Below are 17427 nucleotides of genomic sequence, written 5' to 3'. Positions count from 1 at the left end.
AACACTCGTGAAGTAAACAAATATAGATACTTTATACAAACACTTGTGGTGTAAACAATTATCGACACTTTATACAAACACTCGTGGTGTAAACAAATATCGACACTTTCTCCAAACACTCGTGAAGTAAACAAATATAGATACTTCATACAAAAACTCGTGATGTAAACAAATATCGACATTTTATACAAATACTCGAGATGTAAACTAATATAGATACTTTTCCAAACACTTGTGGTGTAAACAAATATCGACACTTTATACAAACACTCGTGGTGTAAAGAAATAGACACTTTCTACAAACACTCATGAAGAAAACAAATATAGATACTTAATACAAAAACTCGTGGTGTAAACAAATATCGACACTTTCTACAAACACTCGTGAAGTAAACAAATATAGATACTTTAAACAAAAACTCGTGGTGTAAACAAATAGACACTTTATACAAATACTCGAGATGTAAACTAATATAGATACTTTATACAAACACTTGTGGTGGAAACAAATATCGACACTTGATACAAACACTCATGGTGTAAACAAATATCGACACTTAAAACAAATACTCGAGATGTAAACTAATATAGATACTTTATACAAACACTTGTGGTGCAAACAAATATCGACACTTTATACAAACACTCGTGGTGTAAACAAATATCGACACTTTCTCCAAACACTCGTGAAGTAAACAAATATAGGATACTTTATTCAAAAACTCGTGGTGTAAACAAATATCGACACTTTATACAAAAACTCGTGGTATAAACAAATATCGACACTTTCTACAAATACTCGTGAAGTAAACAAATATAGATACTTTATACAAAAACTCGTGGTGTAAACAAATATCGACACTTAAAACAAATACTCGAGATGTAAACTAATATAGATACTTTATACAAACACTTGTGGTGTAAACAAATATCGACACTTTATACAAACACTCGTGGTGTAAACAAATATCGACCCTTTATAAAAAGACTCGTGAAGTGAACAAATATAGATACTTTATACAAAAACTCATGGTGTAAACAAATATCGACACTTTCTACAAACACTCGTGAAGTAAACAAATATCGACACTTTCTTCAAACACTCGTGAAGTAAACAAATATAGATACTTTATACAAAAACTCGTGGTGGAAACAAGTATCGATACTTTATACAAATACTCGAGATGTAAACTAATATAGATACTTTATACAAACACTTGTGGTGTAAACAAATATCGACACTTTATGCAAACACTCATGGTGTAAACAAATATCGACACTTTATACAAACACTCGTGGTGTAAACAAATATCGACACTTTCTCGAAACACTCGTGAAGTAAACAAATATCGACACTTTCTCCAAACACTCGTGAAGTAAACAAATATAGATACTTTATACAAAAACTCGTGGTGTAAACAAATATCGACACTTTCTCGAAACACTCGTGAAGTAAACAAATATCGACACTTTCTCCAAATACTCGAGATGTAAACTAATATAGATACTTCATACAAACACTTGTGGTGTAAACAAATATCGACACTTTATACAAACACTCGTGGTGTAAACAAATATCGACACTTTATACAAACACTCGTGGTGTAAACAAATATCGACACTTTATACAAACACTCGTGGTGTAAACAAATAGACACTTTCTTCAAACACTCGTGAAGTAAACAAATATCGACACTTTCTGCAAACACTTGTGATGTGAACAAATATAGATACTTTATACAAAAACTCGTGGTGTAAACAAATATCGACACTTTCTCCAAACACTCGTGAAGTAAACAAATATAGATACTTTATACAAACACTTGTGGTGTAAACAATTATCGACACTTTATACAAACACTCGTGGTGTAAACAAATATCGACACTTTCTCCAAACACTCGTGAAGTAAACAAATATAGATACTTCATACAAAAACTCGTGATGTAAACAAATATCGACATTTTATACAAATACTCGAGATGTAAACTAATATAGATACTTTTCCAAACACTTGTGGTGTAAACAAATATCGACACTTTATACAAACACTCGTGGTGTAAAGAAATAGACACTTTCTACAAACACTCATGAAGAAAACAAATATAGATACTTAATACAAAAACTCGTGGTGTAAACAAATATCGACACTTTCTACAAACACTCGTGAAGTAAACAAATATAGATACTTTATACAAAAACTCGTGGTGTAAACAAATAGACACTTTATACAAATACTCGAGATGTAAACTAATATAGATACTTTATACAAACACTTGTGGTGGAAACAAATATCGACACTTGATACAAACACTCATGGTGTAAACAAATATCGACACTTAAAACAAATACTCGAGATGTAAACTAATATAGATACTTTATACAAACACTTGTGGTGCAAACAAATATCGACACTTTATACAAACACTCGTGGTGTAAACAAATATCGACACTTTCTCCAAACACTGGTGAAGTAAACAAATATAGGATACTTTATTCAAAAACTCGTGGTGTAAACAAATATCGACACTTTATACAAAAACTCGTGGTATAAACAAATATCGACACTTTCTACAAATACTCGTGAAGTAAACAAATATAGATACTTTATACAAAAACTCGTGGTGTAAACAAATATCGACACTTAAAACAAATACTCGAGATGTAAACTAATATAGATACTTTATACAAACACTTGTGGTGGAAACAAATATCGACACTTGATACAAACACTCATGGTGTAAACAAATATCGACACTTAAAACAAATACTCGAGATGTAAACTAATATAGATACTTTATACAAACACTTGTGGTGCAAACAAATATCGACACTTTATACAAACACTCGTGGTGTAAACAAATATCGACACTTTCTCCAAACACTCGTGAAGTAAACAAATATAGGATACTTTATTCAAAAACTCGTGGTGTAAACAAATATCGACACTTTATACAAAAACTCGTGGTATAAACAAATATCGACACTTTCTACAAATACTCGTGAAGTAAACAAATATAGATACTTTATACAAAAACTCGTGGTGTAAACAAATATCGACACTTAAAACAAATACTCGAGATGTAAACTAATATAGATACTTTATACAAACACTTGTGGTGTAAACAAATATCGACACTTTATACAAACACTCGTGGTGTAAACAAATATCGACCCTTTATAAAAAGTCTCGTGAAGTGAACAAATATAGATACTTTATACAAAAACTCATGGTGTAAACAAATATCGACACTTTCTACAAACACTCGTGAAGTAAACAAATATCGACACTTTCTTCAAACACTCGTGAAGTAAACAAATATAGATACTTTATACAAAAACTCGTGGTGGAAACAAGTATCGATACTTTATACAAATACTCGAGATGTAAACTAATATAGATACTTTATACAAACACTTGTGGTGTAAACAAATATCGACACTTTATGCAAACACTCATGGTGTAAACAAATATCGACACTTTATACAAACACTCGTGGTGTAAACAAATATCGACACTTTCTCGAAACACTCGTGAATTAAACAAATATCGACACTTTCTCCAAACACTCGTGAAGTAAACAAATATAGATACTTTATACAAAAACTCGTGGTGTAAACAAATATCGACACTTTCTCGAAACACTCGTGAAGTAAACAAATATCGACACTTTCTCCAAATACTCGAGATGTAAACTAATATAGATACTTTATACAAACACTTGTGGTGTAAACAAATATCGACACTTTATACAAACACTCGTGGTGTAAACAAATATCGACACTTTATACAAACACTCGTGGTATAAACAAATATCGACACTTTATACAAACACTCGTGGTGTAAACAAATAGACACTTTCTTCAAACACTCGTGAAGTAAACAAATATCGACACTTTCTGCAAACACTTGTGATGTAAACAAATATAGATACTTTATACAAAAACTCGTGGTGTAAACAAATATCGACACTTTATACAAATACTTGAGATGTAAACTAATATAGATACTTTTCCAAACACTTGTGGTGCAAACAAATATCGACACTATATACAAACACTCGGGGTGTAAACAAATATCGACACTTTCTACAAACACTCGTGAAGAAAACAAATATAGATACGTAATACAAAAACTCATGGTGTAAACAAATATCGACACTTTCTACAAACACTCGTGAAGTAAACAAATATAGATACTTTATACAAAAACTCGTGGTGTAAACAAATATCGACACTTTATACAAATATTTGAGATGTAAACTAATATAGATACTTTATACAAACACTTGTGGTGGAAACAAATATTGACACTTGATACAAACATTCGTGGTGTAAACAAATATCGACACTTAAAACAAATACTCGAGATGTAAACTAATATAGATACTTGATACAAACAGTTGTGGTGTAAACAAATATCGACACTTTATACAAACACTCGTGTAGTAAACAAATATCGACACTTTCTACAAACACTCGTGAAGTAAACAAATATTGACACTTTCTTCAAACACTCGTGAAGTAAACAAATATAGATACTTTATACAAAAATTCGTGGTGTAAACAAATATCGACACTTTATACAAATACTTGAGATGTAAACTAATATAGATACTTTATACAAACACTTGTGGTGGAAACAAATATCGACACTTGATACAAACACTCGTGGTGTAAACAAATATCGACACTTAAAACAAATACTCGAGATGTAAACTAATATAGATACTTTATACAAACACTTGTGGTGTAAACAAATATCGACACTTTCTACAAACACTCGTGAAGTAAACAAATATCGACACTTTCTACAAACACTCGTGAAGTAAACAAATATGGATACTTTATACAAAAACTCATGGTGTAAACAAATATCGACACTTTATACAAATACTCGAGATGTAAACTAATATAGATACTTTATACAAACACTTGTGGTGTAAACAAATATCGACACTTTCTCCAAACACTCGTGAAGTAAACAAATATAGATACTTTATACAAAAACTCGTGGTGTAAATAAATATCGACACTTTATACAAATACTCGAGATGTAAACTAATATAGATACTTTATACAAACACTTGTGATGTCAACAAATATAGATACTTTATACCAACACTTGTGATGTCAACAAATACAGATACTTTATACAAGCACTTGTGATGTAAACAAACATCGACACTTTATACAAACACTTGTGATGTAAACTCATATGGACACTTTATACAAACACTTCTGATGGAAACAAATATCGACACTTTATACAAACACTCATGATGTAAACCAATATTGACACTTTATACAAACACTCGTGGTTTAAACAAATATAGATACTTTATACAAACACTTGTGATGTCAACAAATATAGACACTTTCGACAAACACTTGTGATGTGAAAAAATATCGATACTTTATACAAACACTTGTGATGTCAACAAATATCGACACTTTATACAAACACTCGTGATGTAAACAAATATCGACACTTTATACAAACACTTGTGATGTAAACAATTATAGATACTCTATACAAACACTCGTGATGTCAACAAATATCGACACTTTATACAAACACTCGTGATGTAAACAAATATCGATACTTTATACAAACACTTGTGATGTCAACAAATATAGATACTTTATACAAACACTTGTGATGTAAACAAACATCGACACTTTATACATACACTCGTGATGTAAACTCATATGGACACTTTATACAAACACTCGTGGTGTAAACAAATATAGATACTTTATACAAACACTTGTGATGTCTACAAATATAGACACTTTCGACAAACACTTGTGATGTTAACAAATATCGATACTTTATACAAACACTTGTGATGTCAACAAATATAGACACTTTCGACAAACACTTGTGATGTTAACAAATATCGATACTTTATACAAACACTTGTGATGTAAACAAATATAGATACTCTATACAAACACTCGTGATGTCAACAAATATCGACACTTTATACAAACACTCGTGATGTAAACAAATATCGATACTTTATACAAACACTTGTGATGTCAACAAATATAGATACTTTATACAAACACTTGTGATGTAAACAAACATCGACACTTTATACAAACACTCGTGATGTAAACTCATATGGACACTTTATACAAACACTCATGGTGTAAACAAATATAGATACTTTATACAAACACTTGTGATGTCTACAAATATAGACACTTTCGACAAACACTTGTGAAGTAAACAAATATAGATACTTTATACAAACACTTGTGATGTCAACAAATATCGACACTTTATACAAACACTCGTGATGTAAACAAATATCGACACTTTGTACAAACACTTGTGATGTCAACAAATATCGACACTTTATACAAACACTTGTGATGTAAACAAATCTAGATACTCTATACAAACACTCGTGATGTAAACAAATATCGACACTTTCTCCAAACACTCGTGAAGTAAACAAATATCCACACTTTATACAAACACTCGTGATGTAAACAAATATCGATACTTTCCAAACACTTGTGATGTCAACAAATATCGACACTTTCTGCAAACACTTGTGATGTAAACTAATATAGATACTTTATACAAAAACTCGTGGTGTAAACAAATATCGACACTTTATACAAATACTTGAGATGTAAACTAATATAGATACTTTTCCAAACACTTGTGGTGCAAACAAATATCGACACTATATACAAACACTCGGGGTGTAAACAAATATCGACACTTTCTACAAACACTCGTGAAGAAAACAAATATAGATACGTAATACAAAAACTCATGGTGTAAACAAATATCGACACTTTCTACAAACACTCGTGAAGTAAACAAATATAGATACTTTATACAAAAACTCGTGGTGTAAACAAATATCGACACTTTATACAAATATTTGAGATGTAAACTAATATAGATACTTTATACAAACACTTGTGGTGGAAACAAAAATTGACACTTGATACAAACATTCGTGGTGTAAACAAATATCGACACTTAAAACAAATACTCGAGATGTAAACTAATATAGATACTTGATACAAACAGTTGTGGTGTAAACAAATATCGACACTTTATACAAACACTCGTGTAGTAAACAAATATCGACACTTTCTACAAACACTCGTGAAGTAAACAAATATTGACACTTTCTTCAAACACTCGTGAAGTAAACAAATATAGATACTTTATACAAAAACTCGTGGTGTAAACAAATATCGACACTTTATACAAATACTTGAGATGTAAACTAATATAGATACTTTATACAAACACTTGTGGTGGAAACAAATATCGACACTTGATACAAACACTCGTGGTGTAAACAAATATCGACACTTAAAACAAATACTCGAGATGTAAACTAATATAGATACTTTATACAAACACTTGTGGTGTAAACAAATATCGACACTTTCTACAAACACTCGTGAAGTAAACAAATATCGACACTTTCTACAAACACTCGTGAAGTAAACAAATATGGATACTTTATACAAAAACTCATGGTGTAAACAAATATCGACACTTTATACAAATACTCGAGATGTAAACTAATATAGATACTTTATACAAACACTTGTGGTGTAAACAAATATCGACACTTTCTCCAAACACTCGTGAAGTAAACAAATATAGATACTTTATACAAAAACTCGTGGTGTAAATAAATATCGACACTTTATACAAATACTCGAGATGTAAACTAATATAGATACTTTATACAAACACTTGTGATGTCAACAAATATAGATACTTTATACCAACACTTGTGATGTCAACAAATACAGATACTTTATACAAGCACTTGTGATGTAAACAAACATCGACACTTTATACAAACACTTGTGATGTAAACTCATATGGACACTTTATACAAACACTTCTGATGGAAACAAATATCGACACTTTATACAAACACTCATGATGTAAACCAATATTGACACTTTATACAAACACTCGTGGTTTAAACAAATATAGATACTTTATACAAACACTTGTGATGTCAACAAATATAGACACTTTCGACAAACACTTGTGATGTGAAAAAATATCGATACTTTATACAAACACTTGTGATGTCAACAAATATCGACACTTTATACAAACACTCGTGATGTTAACAAATATCGATACTTTATACAAACACTTGTGATGTCAACAAATATAGACACTTTCGACAAACACTTGTGATGTTAACAAATATCGATACTTTATACAAACACTTGTGATGTAAACAAATATAGATACTCTATACAAACACTCGTGATGTCAACAAATATCGACACTTTATACAAACACTCGTGATGTAAACAAATATCGATACTTTATACAAACACTTGTGATGTAAACAAACATCGACACTTTATACAAACACTCGTGATGTAAACTCATATGGACACTTTATACAAACACTCATGGTGTAAACAAATATAGATACTTTATACAAACACTTGTGATGTCTACAAATATAGACACTTTCGACAAACACTTGTGATGTTAACAAATATCGATACTTTATACAAACACTTGTGATGTCAACAAATATCGACACTTTATACAAACACTCGTGATGTAAACAAATATCGACACTTTGTACAAACACTTGTGATGTCAACAAATATCGACACTTTATACAAACACTTGTGATGTAAACAAATCTAGATACTCTATACAAACACTCGTGATGTCAACAAATATCGACACTTTATACAAACACTCGTGATGTAAACAAATATCGATACTTTCCAAACACTTGTGATGTCAACAAATATCGACACTTTCTGCAAACACTTGTGATGTAAACTAATATAGATACTTTATACAAAAACTCGTGGTGTAAACAAATATCGACACTTTATACAAATACTCGAGATGTAAACTAATATAGATACTTTTCCAAACACTTGTGGTGCAAACAAATATCTACACTATATACAAACACTCGGGGTGTAAACAAATATCGACACTTTCTACAAACACTCGTGAAGAAAACAAATATAGATACGTAATACAAAAACTCATGGTGTAAACAAATATCGACACTTTCTACAAACACTCGTGAAGTAAACAAATATAGATACTTTATACAAAAACTCGTGATGTAAACAAATATCGACACTTTATACAAATATTTGAGATGTAAACTAATATAGATACTTTATACAAACACTTGTGGTGGAAACAAATATTGACACTTGATACAAGCACTCGTCGTGTAAACAAATATCGACACTTAAAACAAATACTCGAGATGTAAACTAATATAGATACTTGATACAAACAGTTGTGGTGTAAACAAATATCGACACTTTATACAAACACTCGTGTAGTAAACAAATATCGACACTTTCTACAAACACTCGTGAAGTAAACAAATATTGACACTTTCTTCAAACACTCGTGAAGTAAACAAATATAGATACTTTATACAAAAACTCGTGGTGTAAACAAATATCGACACTTTATACAAATACTTGAGATGTAAACTAATATAGATACTTTATACAAACACTTGTGGTGGAAACAAATATCGACACTTGATACAAACACTCGTGGTGTAAACAAATATCGACACTTAAAACAAATACTCGAGATGTAAACTAATATAGATACTTTATACAAACACTTGTGGTGTAAACAAATATCGACACTTTATACAAACACTCGTGGTGTAAACAAATATCGACACTTTATACAAACAACGGTGAAGTAAACAAATATAGATACTTTATCCAAAAACTCATGGTGTAAACAAATATCGACACTTTCTACAAACACTCGTGAAGTAAACAAATATCGACACTTTCTACAAACACTCGTGAAGTAAACAAATATGGATACTTTATACAAAAACTCATGGTGTAAACAAATATCGACACTTTATACAAATACTCGAGATGTAAACTAATATAGATACTTTATACAAACACTTGTGGTGTAAACAAATATCGACACTTTCTCCAAACACTCGTGAAGTAAACAAATATAGATACTTTATACAAAAACTCGTGGTGTAAATAAATATCGACACTTTATACAAATACTCGAGATGTAAACTAATATAGATACTTTATACAAACACTTGTGATGTCAACAAATATAGATACTTTATACCAACACTTGTGATGTCAACAAATACAGATACTTTATACAAGCACTTGTGATGTAAACAAACATCGACACTTTATACAAACACTTGTGATGTAAACTCATATGGACACTTTATACAAACACTTCTGATGGAAACAAATATCGACACTTTATACAAACACTCATGATGTAAACCAATATTGACACTTTATACAAACACTCGTGGTTTAAACAAATATAGATACTTTATACAAACACTTGTGATGTCAACAAATATAGACACTTTCGACAAACACTTGTGATGTGAAAAAATATCGATACTTTATACAAACACTTGTGATGTCAACAAATATCGACACTTTATACAAACACTCGTGATGTAAACAAATATCGACACTTTATACAAACACTTGTGATGTCAACAAATATCGACACTTTATACAAACACTTGTGATGTAAACAAATATAGATACTCTATACAAACACTCGTGATGTCAACAAATATCGACACTTTATACAAACACTCGTGATGTAAACAAATATCGATATTTTATACAAACACTTGTGATGTCAACAAATATAGATACTTTATACAAACACTTGTGATGTAAACAAACATCGACACTTTATACAAACACTCGTGATGTAAACTCATATGGACACTTTATACAAACACTCGTGGTGTAAACAAATATAGATACTTTATACAAACACTTGTGATGTCTACAAATATAGACACTTTTGACAAACACTTGTGATGTTAACAAATATCGATACTTTATACAAACACTTGTGATGTCAACAAATATAGACACTTTCGACAAACACTTGTGATGTTAACAAATATCGATACTTTATACAAACACTTGTGATGTAAACAAATATAGATACTCTATACAAACACTTGTGATGTCAACAAATATCGACACTTTATACAAACACTCGTGATGTAAACAAATATCGATACTTTATACAAACACTTGTGATGTCAACAAATATAGATACTTTATACAAACACTTGTGATGTAAACAAACATCGACACTTTATACAAACACTCGTGATGTAAACTCATATGGACACTTTATACAAACACTCATGGTGTAAACAAATATAGATACTTTATACAAACACTTGTGATGTCTACAAATATAGACACTTTCGACAAACACTTGTGATGTTAACAAATATCGATACTTTATACAAACACTTGTGATGTCAACAAATATCGACACTTTATACAAACACTCGTGATGTAAACAAATATCGACACTTTGTACAAACACTTGTGATGTCAACAAATATCGACACTTTATACAAACACTTGTGATGTAAACAAATCTAGATACTCTATACAAACACTCGTGATGGAAACAAATATCGATACTTTCCAAACACTTGTGATGTCAACAAATATCGACACTTTATACAAACACTCGTGATGTAAACAAATATCGATACTTTCCAAACACTTGTGATGTCAACAAATATCGACACTTTCTGCAAACACTTGTGATGTAAACTAATATAGATACTTTATACAAAAACTCGTGGTGTAAACAAATATCGACACTTTATACAAATACTCGAGATGTAAACTAATATAGATACTTTTCCAAACACTTGTGGTGCAAACAAATATCGACACTATATACAAACACTCGGGGTGTAAACAAATATCGACACTTTCTACAAACACTCGTGAAGAAAACAAATATAGATACGTAATACAAAAACTCATGGTGTAAACAAATATCGACACTTTCTACAAACACTCGTGAAGTAAACAAATATAGATACTTTATACAAAAACTCGTGGTGTAAACAAATATCGACACTTTATACAAATATTTGAGATGTAAACTAATATAGATACTTTATACAAACACTTGTGGTGGAAACAAATATTGACACTTGATACAAACACTCGTCGTGTAAACAAATATCGACACTTAAAACAAATACTCGAGATGTAAACTAATATAGATACTTGATACAAACAGTTGTGGTGTAAACAAATATCGACACTTTATACAAACACTCGTGTAGTAAACAAATATCGACACTTTCTACAAACACTCGTGAAGTAAACAAATATTGACACTTTCTTCAAACACTCGTGAAGTAAACAAATATAGATACTTTATACAAAAACTCGTGGTGTAAACAAATATCGACACTTTATACAAATACTTGAGATGTAAACTAATATAGATACTTTATACAAACACTTGTGGTGGAAACAAATATCGACACTTGATACAAACACTCATGGTGTAAACAAATATCGACACTTAAAACAAATACTCGAGATGTCAACTAATATAGATACTTTATACAAACACTTGTGGTGTAAACAAATATCGACACTTTATACAAACACTCGTGGTGTAAACAAATATCGACACTTTATACAAACAACGGTGAAGTAAACAAATATAGATACTTTATCCAAAAACTCATGGTGTAAACAAATATCGACACTTTCTACAAACACTCGTGAAGTAAACAAATATCGACACTTTCTACAAACACTCGTGAAGTAAACAAATATAGATACTTCATACAAAAACTCGTGGTGTAAATAAATATCGACACTTTATACAAATACTCGAGATGTAAACTAATATAGATACTTTATACAAACACTTGTGATGTCAACAAATATAGATACTTTATACCAACACTTGTGATGTCAACAAATACAGATACTTTATACAAGCACTTGTGATGTAAACAAACATCGACACTTTATACAAACACTTGTGATGTAAACTCATATGGACACTTTATACAAACACTTCTGATGGAAACAAATATCGACACTTTATACAAACACTCATGATGTAAACCAATATTGACACTTTATACAAACACTCGTGGTTTAAACAAATATAGATACTTTATACAAACACTTGTGATGTCAACAAATATAGACACTTTCGACAAACACTTGTGATGTGAAAAAATATCGATACTTTATACAAACACTTGTGATGTCAACAAATATCGACACTTTATACAAACACTCGTGATGTAAACAAATATCGACACTTTATACAAACACTTGTGATGTCAACAAATATCGACACTTTATACAAACTCTTGTGATGTAAACAAATATAGATACTCTATACAAACACTCGTGATGTCAACAAATATCGACACTTTATACAAACACTCGTGATGTAAACAAATATCGATACTTTATACAAACACTTGTGATGTCAACAAATATAGATACTTTATACAAACACTTGTGATGTAAACAAACATCGACACTTTATACAAACACTCGTGATGTAAACTCATATGGACACTTTATACAAACACTTTTGGTGTAAACAAATATAGATACTTTATACAAACACTTGTGATGTCTACAAATATAGACACTTTCGACAAACACTTGTGATGTTAACAAATATCGATACTTTATACAAACACTTGTGATGTCAACAAATATAGACACTTTCGACAAACACTTGTGATGTTAACAAATATCGATACTTTATACAAACACTTGTGATGTAAACAAATATAGATACTCTATACAAACACTCGTGATGTCAACAAATATCGACACTTTATACAAACACTCGTGATGTAAACAAATATCGATACTTTATACAAACACTTGTGATGTCAACAAATATAGATACTTTATACAAACACTTGTGATGTAAACAAACATCGACACTTTATACAAACACTCGTGATGTAAACTCATATGGACACTTTATACAAACACTCATGGTGTAAACAAATATAGATACTTTATACAAACACTTGTGATGTCTACAAATATAGACACTTTCGACAAACACTTGTGATGTTAACAAATATCGATACTTTATTCAAACACTTGTGATATCAACAAATATCGACACTTTATACAAACACTTGTGATGTCAACAAATATCGACACTTTATACAAACACTTGTGATGTAAACAAATCTAGATACTCTATACAAACACTCGTGATGTCAACAAATATCGACACTTTATACAAACACTCGTGATGTAAACAAATATCGATACTTTCCAAACACTTGTGATGTCAACAAATATCGACACTTTCTTCAAACACTTGTTATGTAAACAAATATCGACACTTTCTACAAACACTTGTGATGTAAACAAATATAGACACTTTCTACAAACACTTGTGATGTAAACAAATATCGACACTTTATACAAACACTTGTGATGTAAACAAATATAGACACTTTCTACAAACACTTGTGAGGTAAACGAATACGGATGCCTTTCTCACATGACACGCAATTCACAAAAATCTGCTGGCGAGAAAAGGTGGGTTCAAAACACTTCATATGGATCGAAAATGAAAATCGTGATGGACCTCTGGTGGCTTGTACATGTTGCTGCATTTGAGCCTAGGGGTAACTGCTGAAATCTGTCTATTTGGGATATTCCCAACATCTTTGCTCTTTGTTCCTTTCGTACTTCTTTCTAATTTTTCACAATTCTCAGTTTTTTATTCTATTTTGTGTTTTTTTTTTTTTTTTTTTTTCTCTCTCTCTCTCTCTCTCTCTCTCTCTCTCTCTCTCTCTCTCTCTCTCTCTCTCTCTCTCTCTCTCTCTCTCTCTCTCTCTCTCTCTCTCTCTGAATCCCTTGCAGAATTTTTTTTCTGTGAGGCTCACTTGACTGTGCCTGCGTGGGTTTGAGGGTAGTGAAGTCGCGGCTGAAACCCGAATCCTATCCAGGTTCCTCCAGATGACTCCACTTTGCTCTTTACTTATTTTGGTAAGCCTGATGTTGGCTTAGTGGTTAGGGTGGCTGGCTTGGGATCCTAGGGTGATCAGTTCGAGCCCTGTTGGCTACTGAATTAACACCAGGTGGGGTCGACTCTGTCTGTCATCCTTCCGAGGTCGGCAAAATGAGTACCAGTGTACTGGTAGAGGGGCACAGCCACTCTCCAAGAAATGGTAGCTATCCAGTAGCGAAAGCTGCCACATGCAAGAACAGAGAACTCCTTCAGGTTTCTTCTCAGTCTTCCATTTCAAATTGTTTTGAGAAATTTATGAAACATCCCACTTACATTACAATGGATAAAAGTGGGGTCGTTCAGGTGGAAACTCAAAATCACAATTGTATTGAAATATTATCAAACCATCGAATGTTTCTGCCAAACCCATGCTTGTCTTTACTTCTGGATTGGGAGCAACTTTGTACAAATCGAAAGTCAAAATTATAATTGTATTGAGGTATTTATTAAACCTCCCACCCACCTATGGCTATTTTCTGGGACCCCAAAACATTTCACAGAACGTTTGCCGGCGCTAGTCCCAAAACTGAGGGAGTAGTTCGTAGACCGACAGACAAACGAACACTCCTGCTTTATAAAACATTTATATCAATTATTTTTATTATTATTATTATTATTATTATTATTATTATCATCCATATATTTTAGCATTGATGAGTCTCATTAAAACACTCTACCGATTTAACAAGGCTAGCATTCATTTTTCTTTATACCCATTTACATTGAACTTCCTTTGTACCACTAAAGGAGTTGACTTACCTTTTCCCGTGTATGTACAGGACTCGTGCGTGAACACGACCAATGCCACCTTCAGACTCGTCACAGAGAATGTACCCTGTGGCTCCACTGGTGCTGTTTGCTCCAAAAGCATTCGGTTGCAGCTTGGGGTGAGTCCCATTAGTCCCGTGTACTGGGGGTTTCTGCAGATCAGACATGTTTCTGGCTTTCCTTTGGGACAAACTTGAGGAGTCAAATTCGTTGGCTTGATTTTCAGCTTGACAAGAGTCCTTAAAGGAAATGATAATTTAACTCCTTAAATGACCCAAATTCTTTAACCCACTCAAAAGATGTACTTCATTGGGGTCATCCATTTATTACATGCTCTAGACAAATATGACCATTTCTCTGATGATACACTTCCTCCCCTTTCTTTCCGAATGTATGCTCCATATATGTCCCTTCACTTCTTCTCTGTCTGTCTGTCTGTGTCTTTGAGTGTCTCCATCTCCCCATATTTATATCACTCTCTGTGCTTTCTCAGTCTAGCTTCCTCACTGTTCACTCCCCTTCCTCCCCACAATGTGTACCTCATAAATACATGACCTTTAGGGTAAAGGACAGTGCATTTCGTTGCTGCCAATGCTATGCAGGATTCGAGATGAACGTGGTTGATGTGAACCCTTGTTGATAAAAAGGACAATCACTTCCACAACTTCATTTCCACAATCTGAAGAAGAGTCAGATCATTGGTAATTAGATAACATCAGCAGAGTGTGTGAAGAGATCGACATTGATAGAGAAATGATCACAATGAGACATGTGCATATCGTGATGATATGATGTTTCCCCTACAAGTTCATCCATACTTTAGGATAAACCAACCCCATTAATATTAATATCATTACATTCTCTGAGTGTTTTTTATTCCCTCGACCCCTTTCTACAGAATGTTGAAATAAAGATGTCATCAGGACAGTACAACATCTCGTACCTAACGAAAGGTCCTCCCGTTATTTCCTTCACTGTGCGCCGCATTGGGATGACCCATCTGGTGGAGGCCAACAACGGTCTTCTCCTTCACTGGGATGGAATCAACAGTGTGCACATTAAAGTTAGCTCTTCCTTCAGGGTGAGGATTTGCACTCACACCTCATTCATAATCACTGTACCAGCATTTTTTCATTCCACATTAGAGTTTTACTGTGAGAGCCCTTTGGATCCATCGAGCTTATTACTCAAGATGGTTAATAACCAGCAAAGGTCCAACTGGTTTGTGCCACAACTTGAAAAACTTGGTATTAAAGACAATGCGTGGTTCCAACTGGACGGGGCACCGGCACATTACGCAATTGCTATTCGGGAATACCTCAATGAGGTTTTTGGGGATTGTTGGATTGGTCATGGATCACCGGTGCTGCCTGCTACACTTGACTGACAACCTCGAAGCCCAGACCTGTTGACATGTGATAATTCACTTAATGACTTCATGACAGAGATTGTTGCACAGCAGTGCTACAAACCACTGATGACAGTAAACAAGCAGTGAGACTTCCTTTCAAATGTATCACCCCACAAACAAATGCTCCGGAAAATGTCCCGCAGATCATGGCAAAAATAATTTTCTGCAATGAAAATGATGGAGCTTAAACGGATCCACTGGACACTTCAGGCTTGTGCCATATTCTGTAACATGTGTATTAAAGTAAAAGAGTAGTGTAAATGTATCTGGTGTAACTTGTAGAGCTCTTCATTGTTTTCAGTGAACATCATAAAAGGCAATTTCACAATTTTTACAAGAGGTGACAAGACATTGTGG

The 17427-nt window shown here is 32.4% G+C and overlaps 1 protein-coding gene across 1 annotated transcript in view; it reads left to right on the top strand.

Moving 5' to 3' along the window:
* LOC147025926 (uncharacterized) overlaps positions 1 to 17427 on the top strand; it is a 168921-nt gene that overhangs the window by 57388 nt on the left and 94106 nt on the right. Inside the window, exons 25-26 of the mRNA XM_085883558.1 lie at positions 15671 to 15778; positions 16558 to 16740. Coding sequence (XP_085739684.1) covers positions 15671 to 15778; positions 16558 to 16740 — 291 coding nt within the window. The remainder of the gene's footprint in view (positions 1 to 15670; positions 15779 to 16557; positions 16741 to 17427) is intronic.

This window comes from Eptatretus burgeri, chromosome 5 (assembly GCF_056783735.1).
Source record: "Eptatretus burgeri isolate ZD-2024b chromosome 5, Ebu_testis_v1, whole genome shotgun sequence".
In the NCBI taxonomy this organism is placed as follows: Eukaryota; Metazoa; Chordata; class Myxini; order Myxiniformes; family Myxinidae; genus Eptatretus; species Eptatretus burgeri.
The sequence above is the reverse complement of the archived record's forward strand: the minus strand, read 5'-3'. Positions and strand labels throughout refer to the sequence as shown.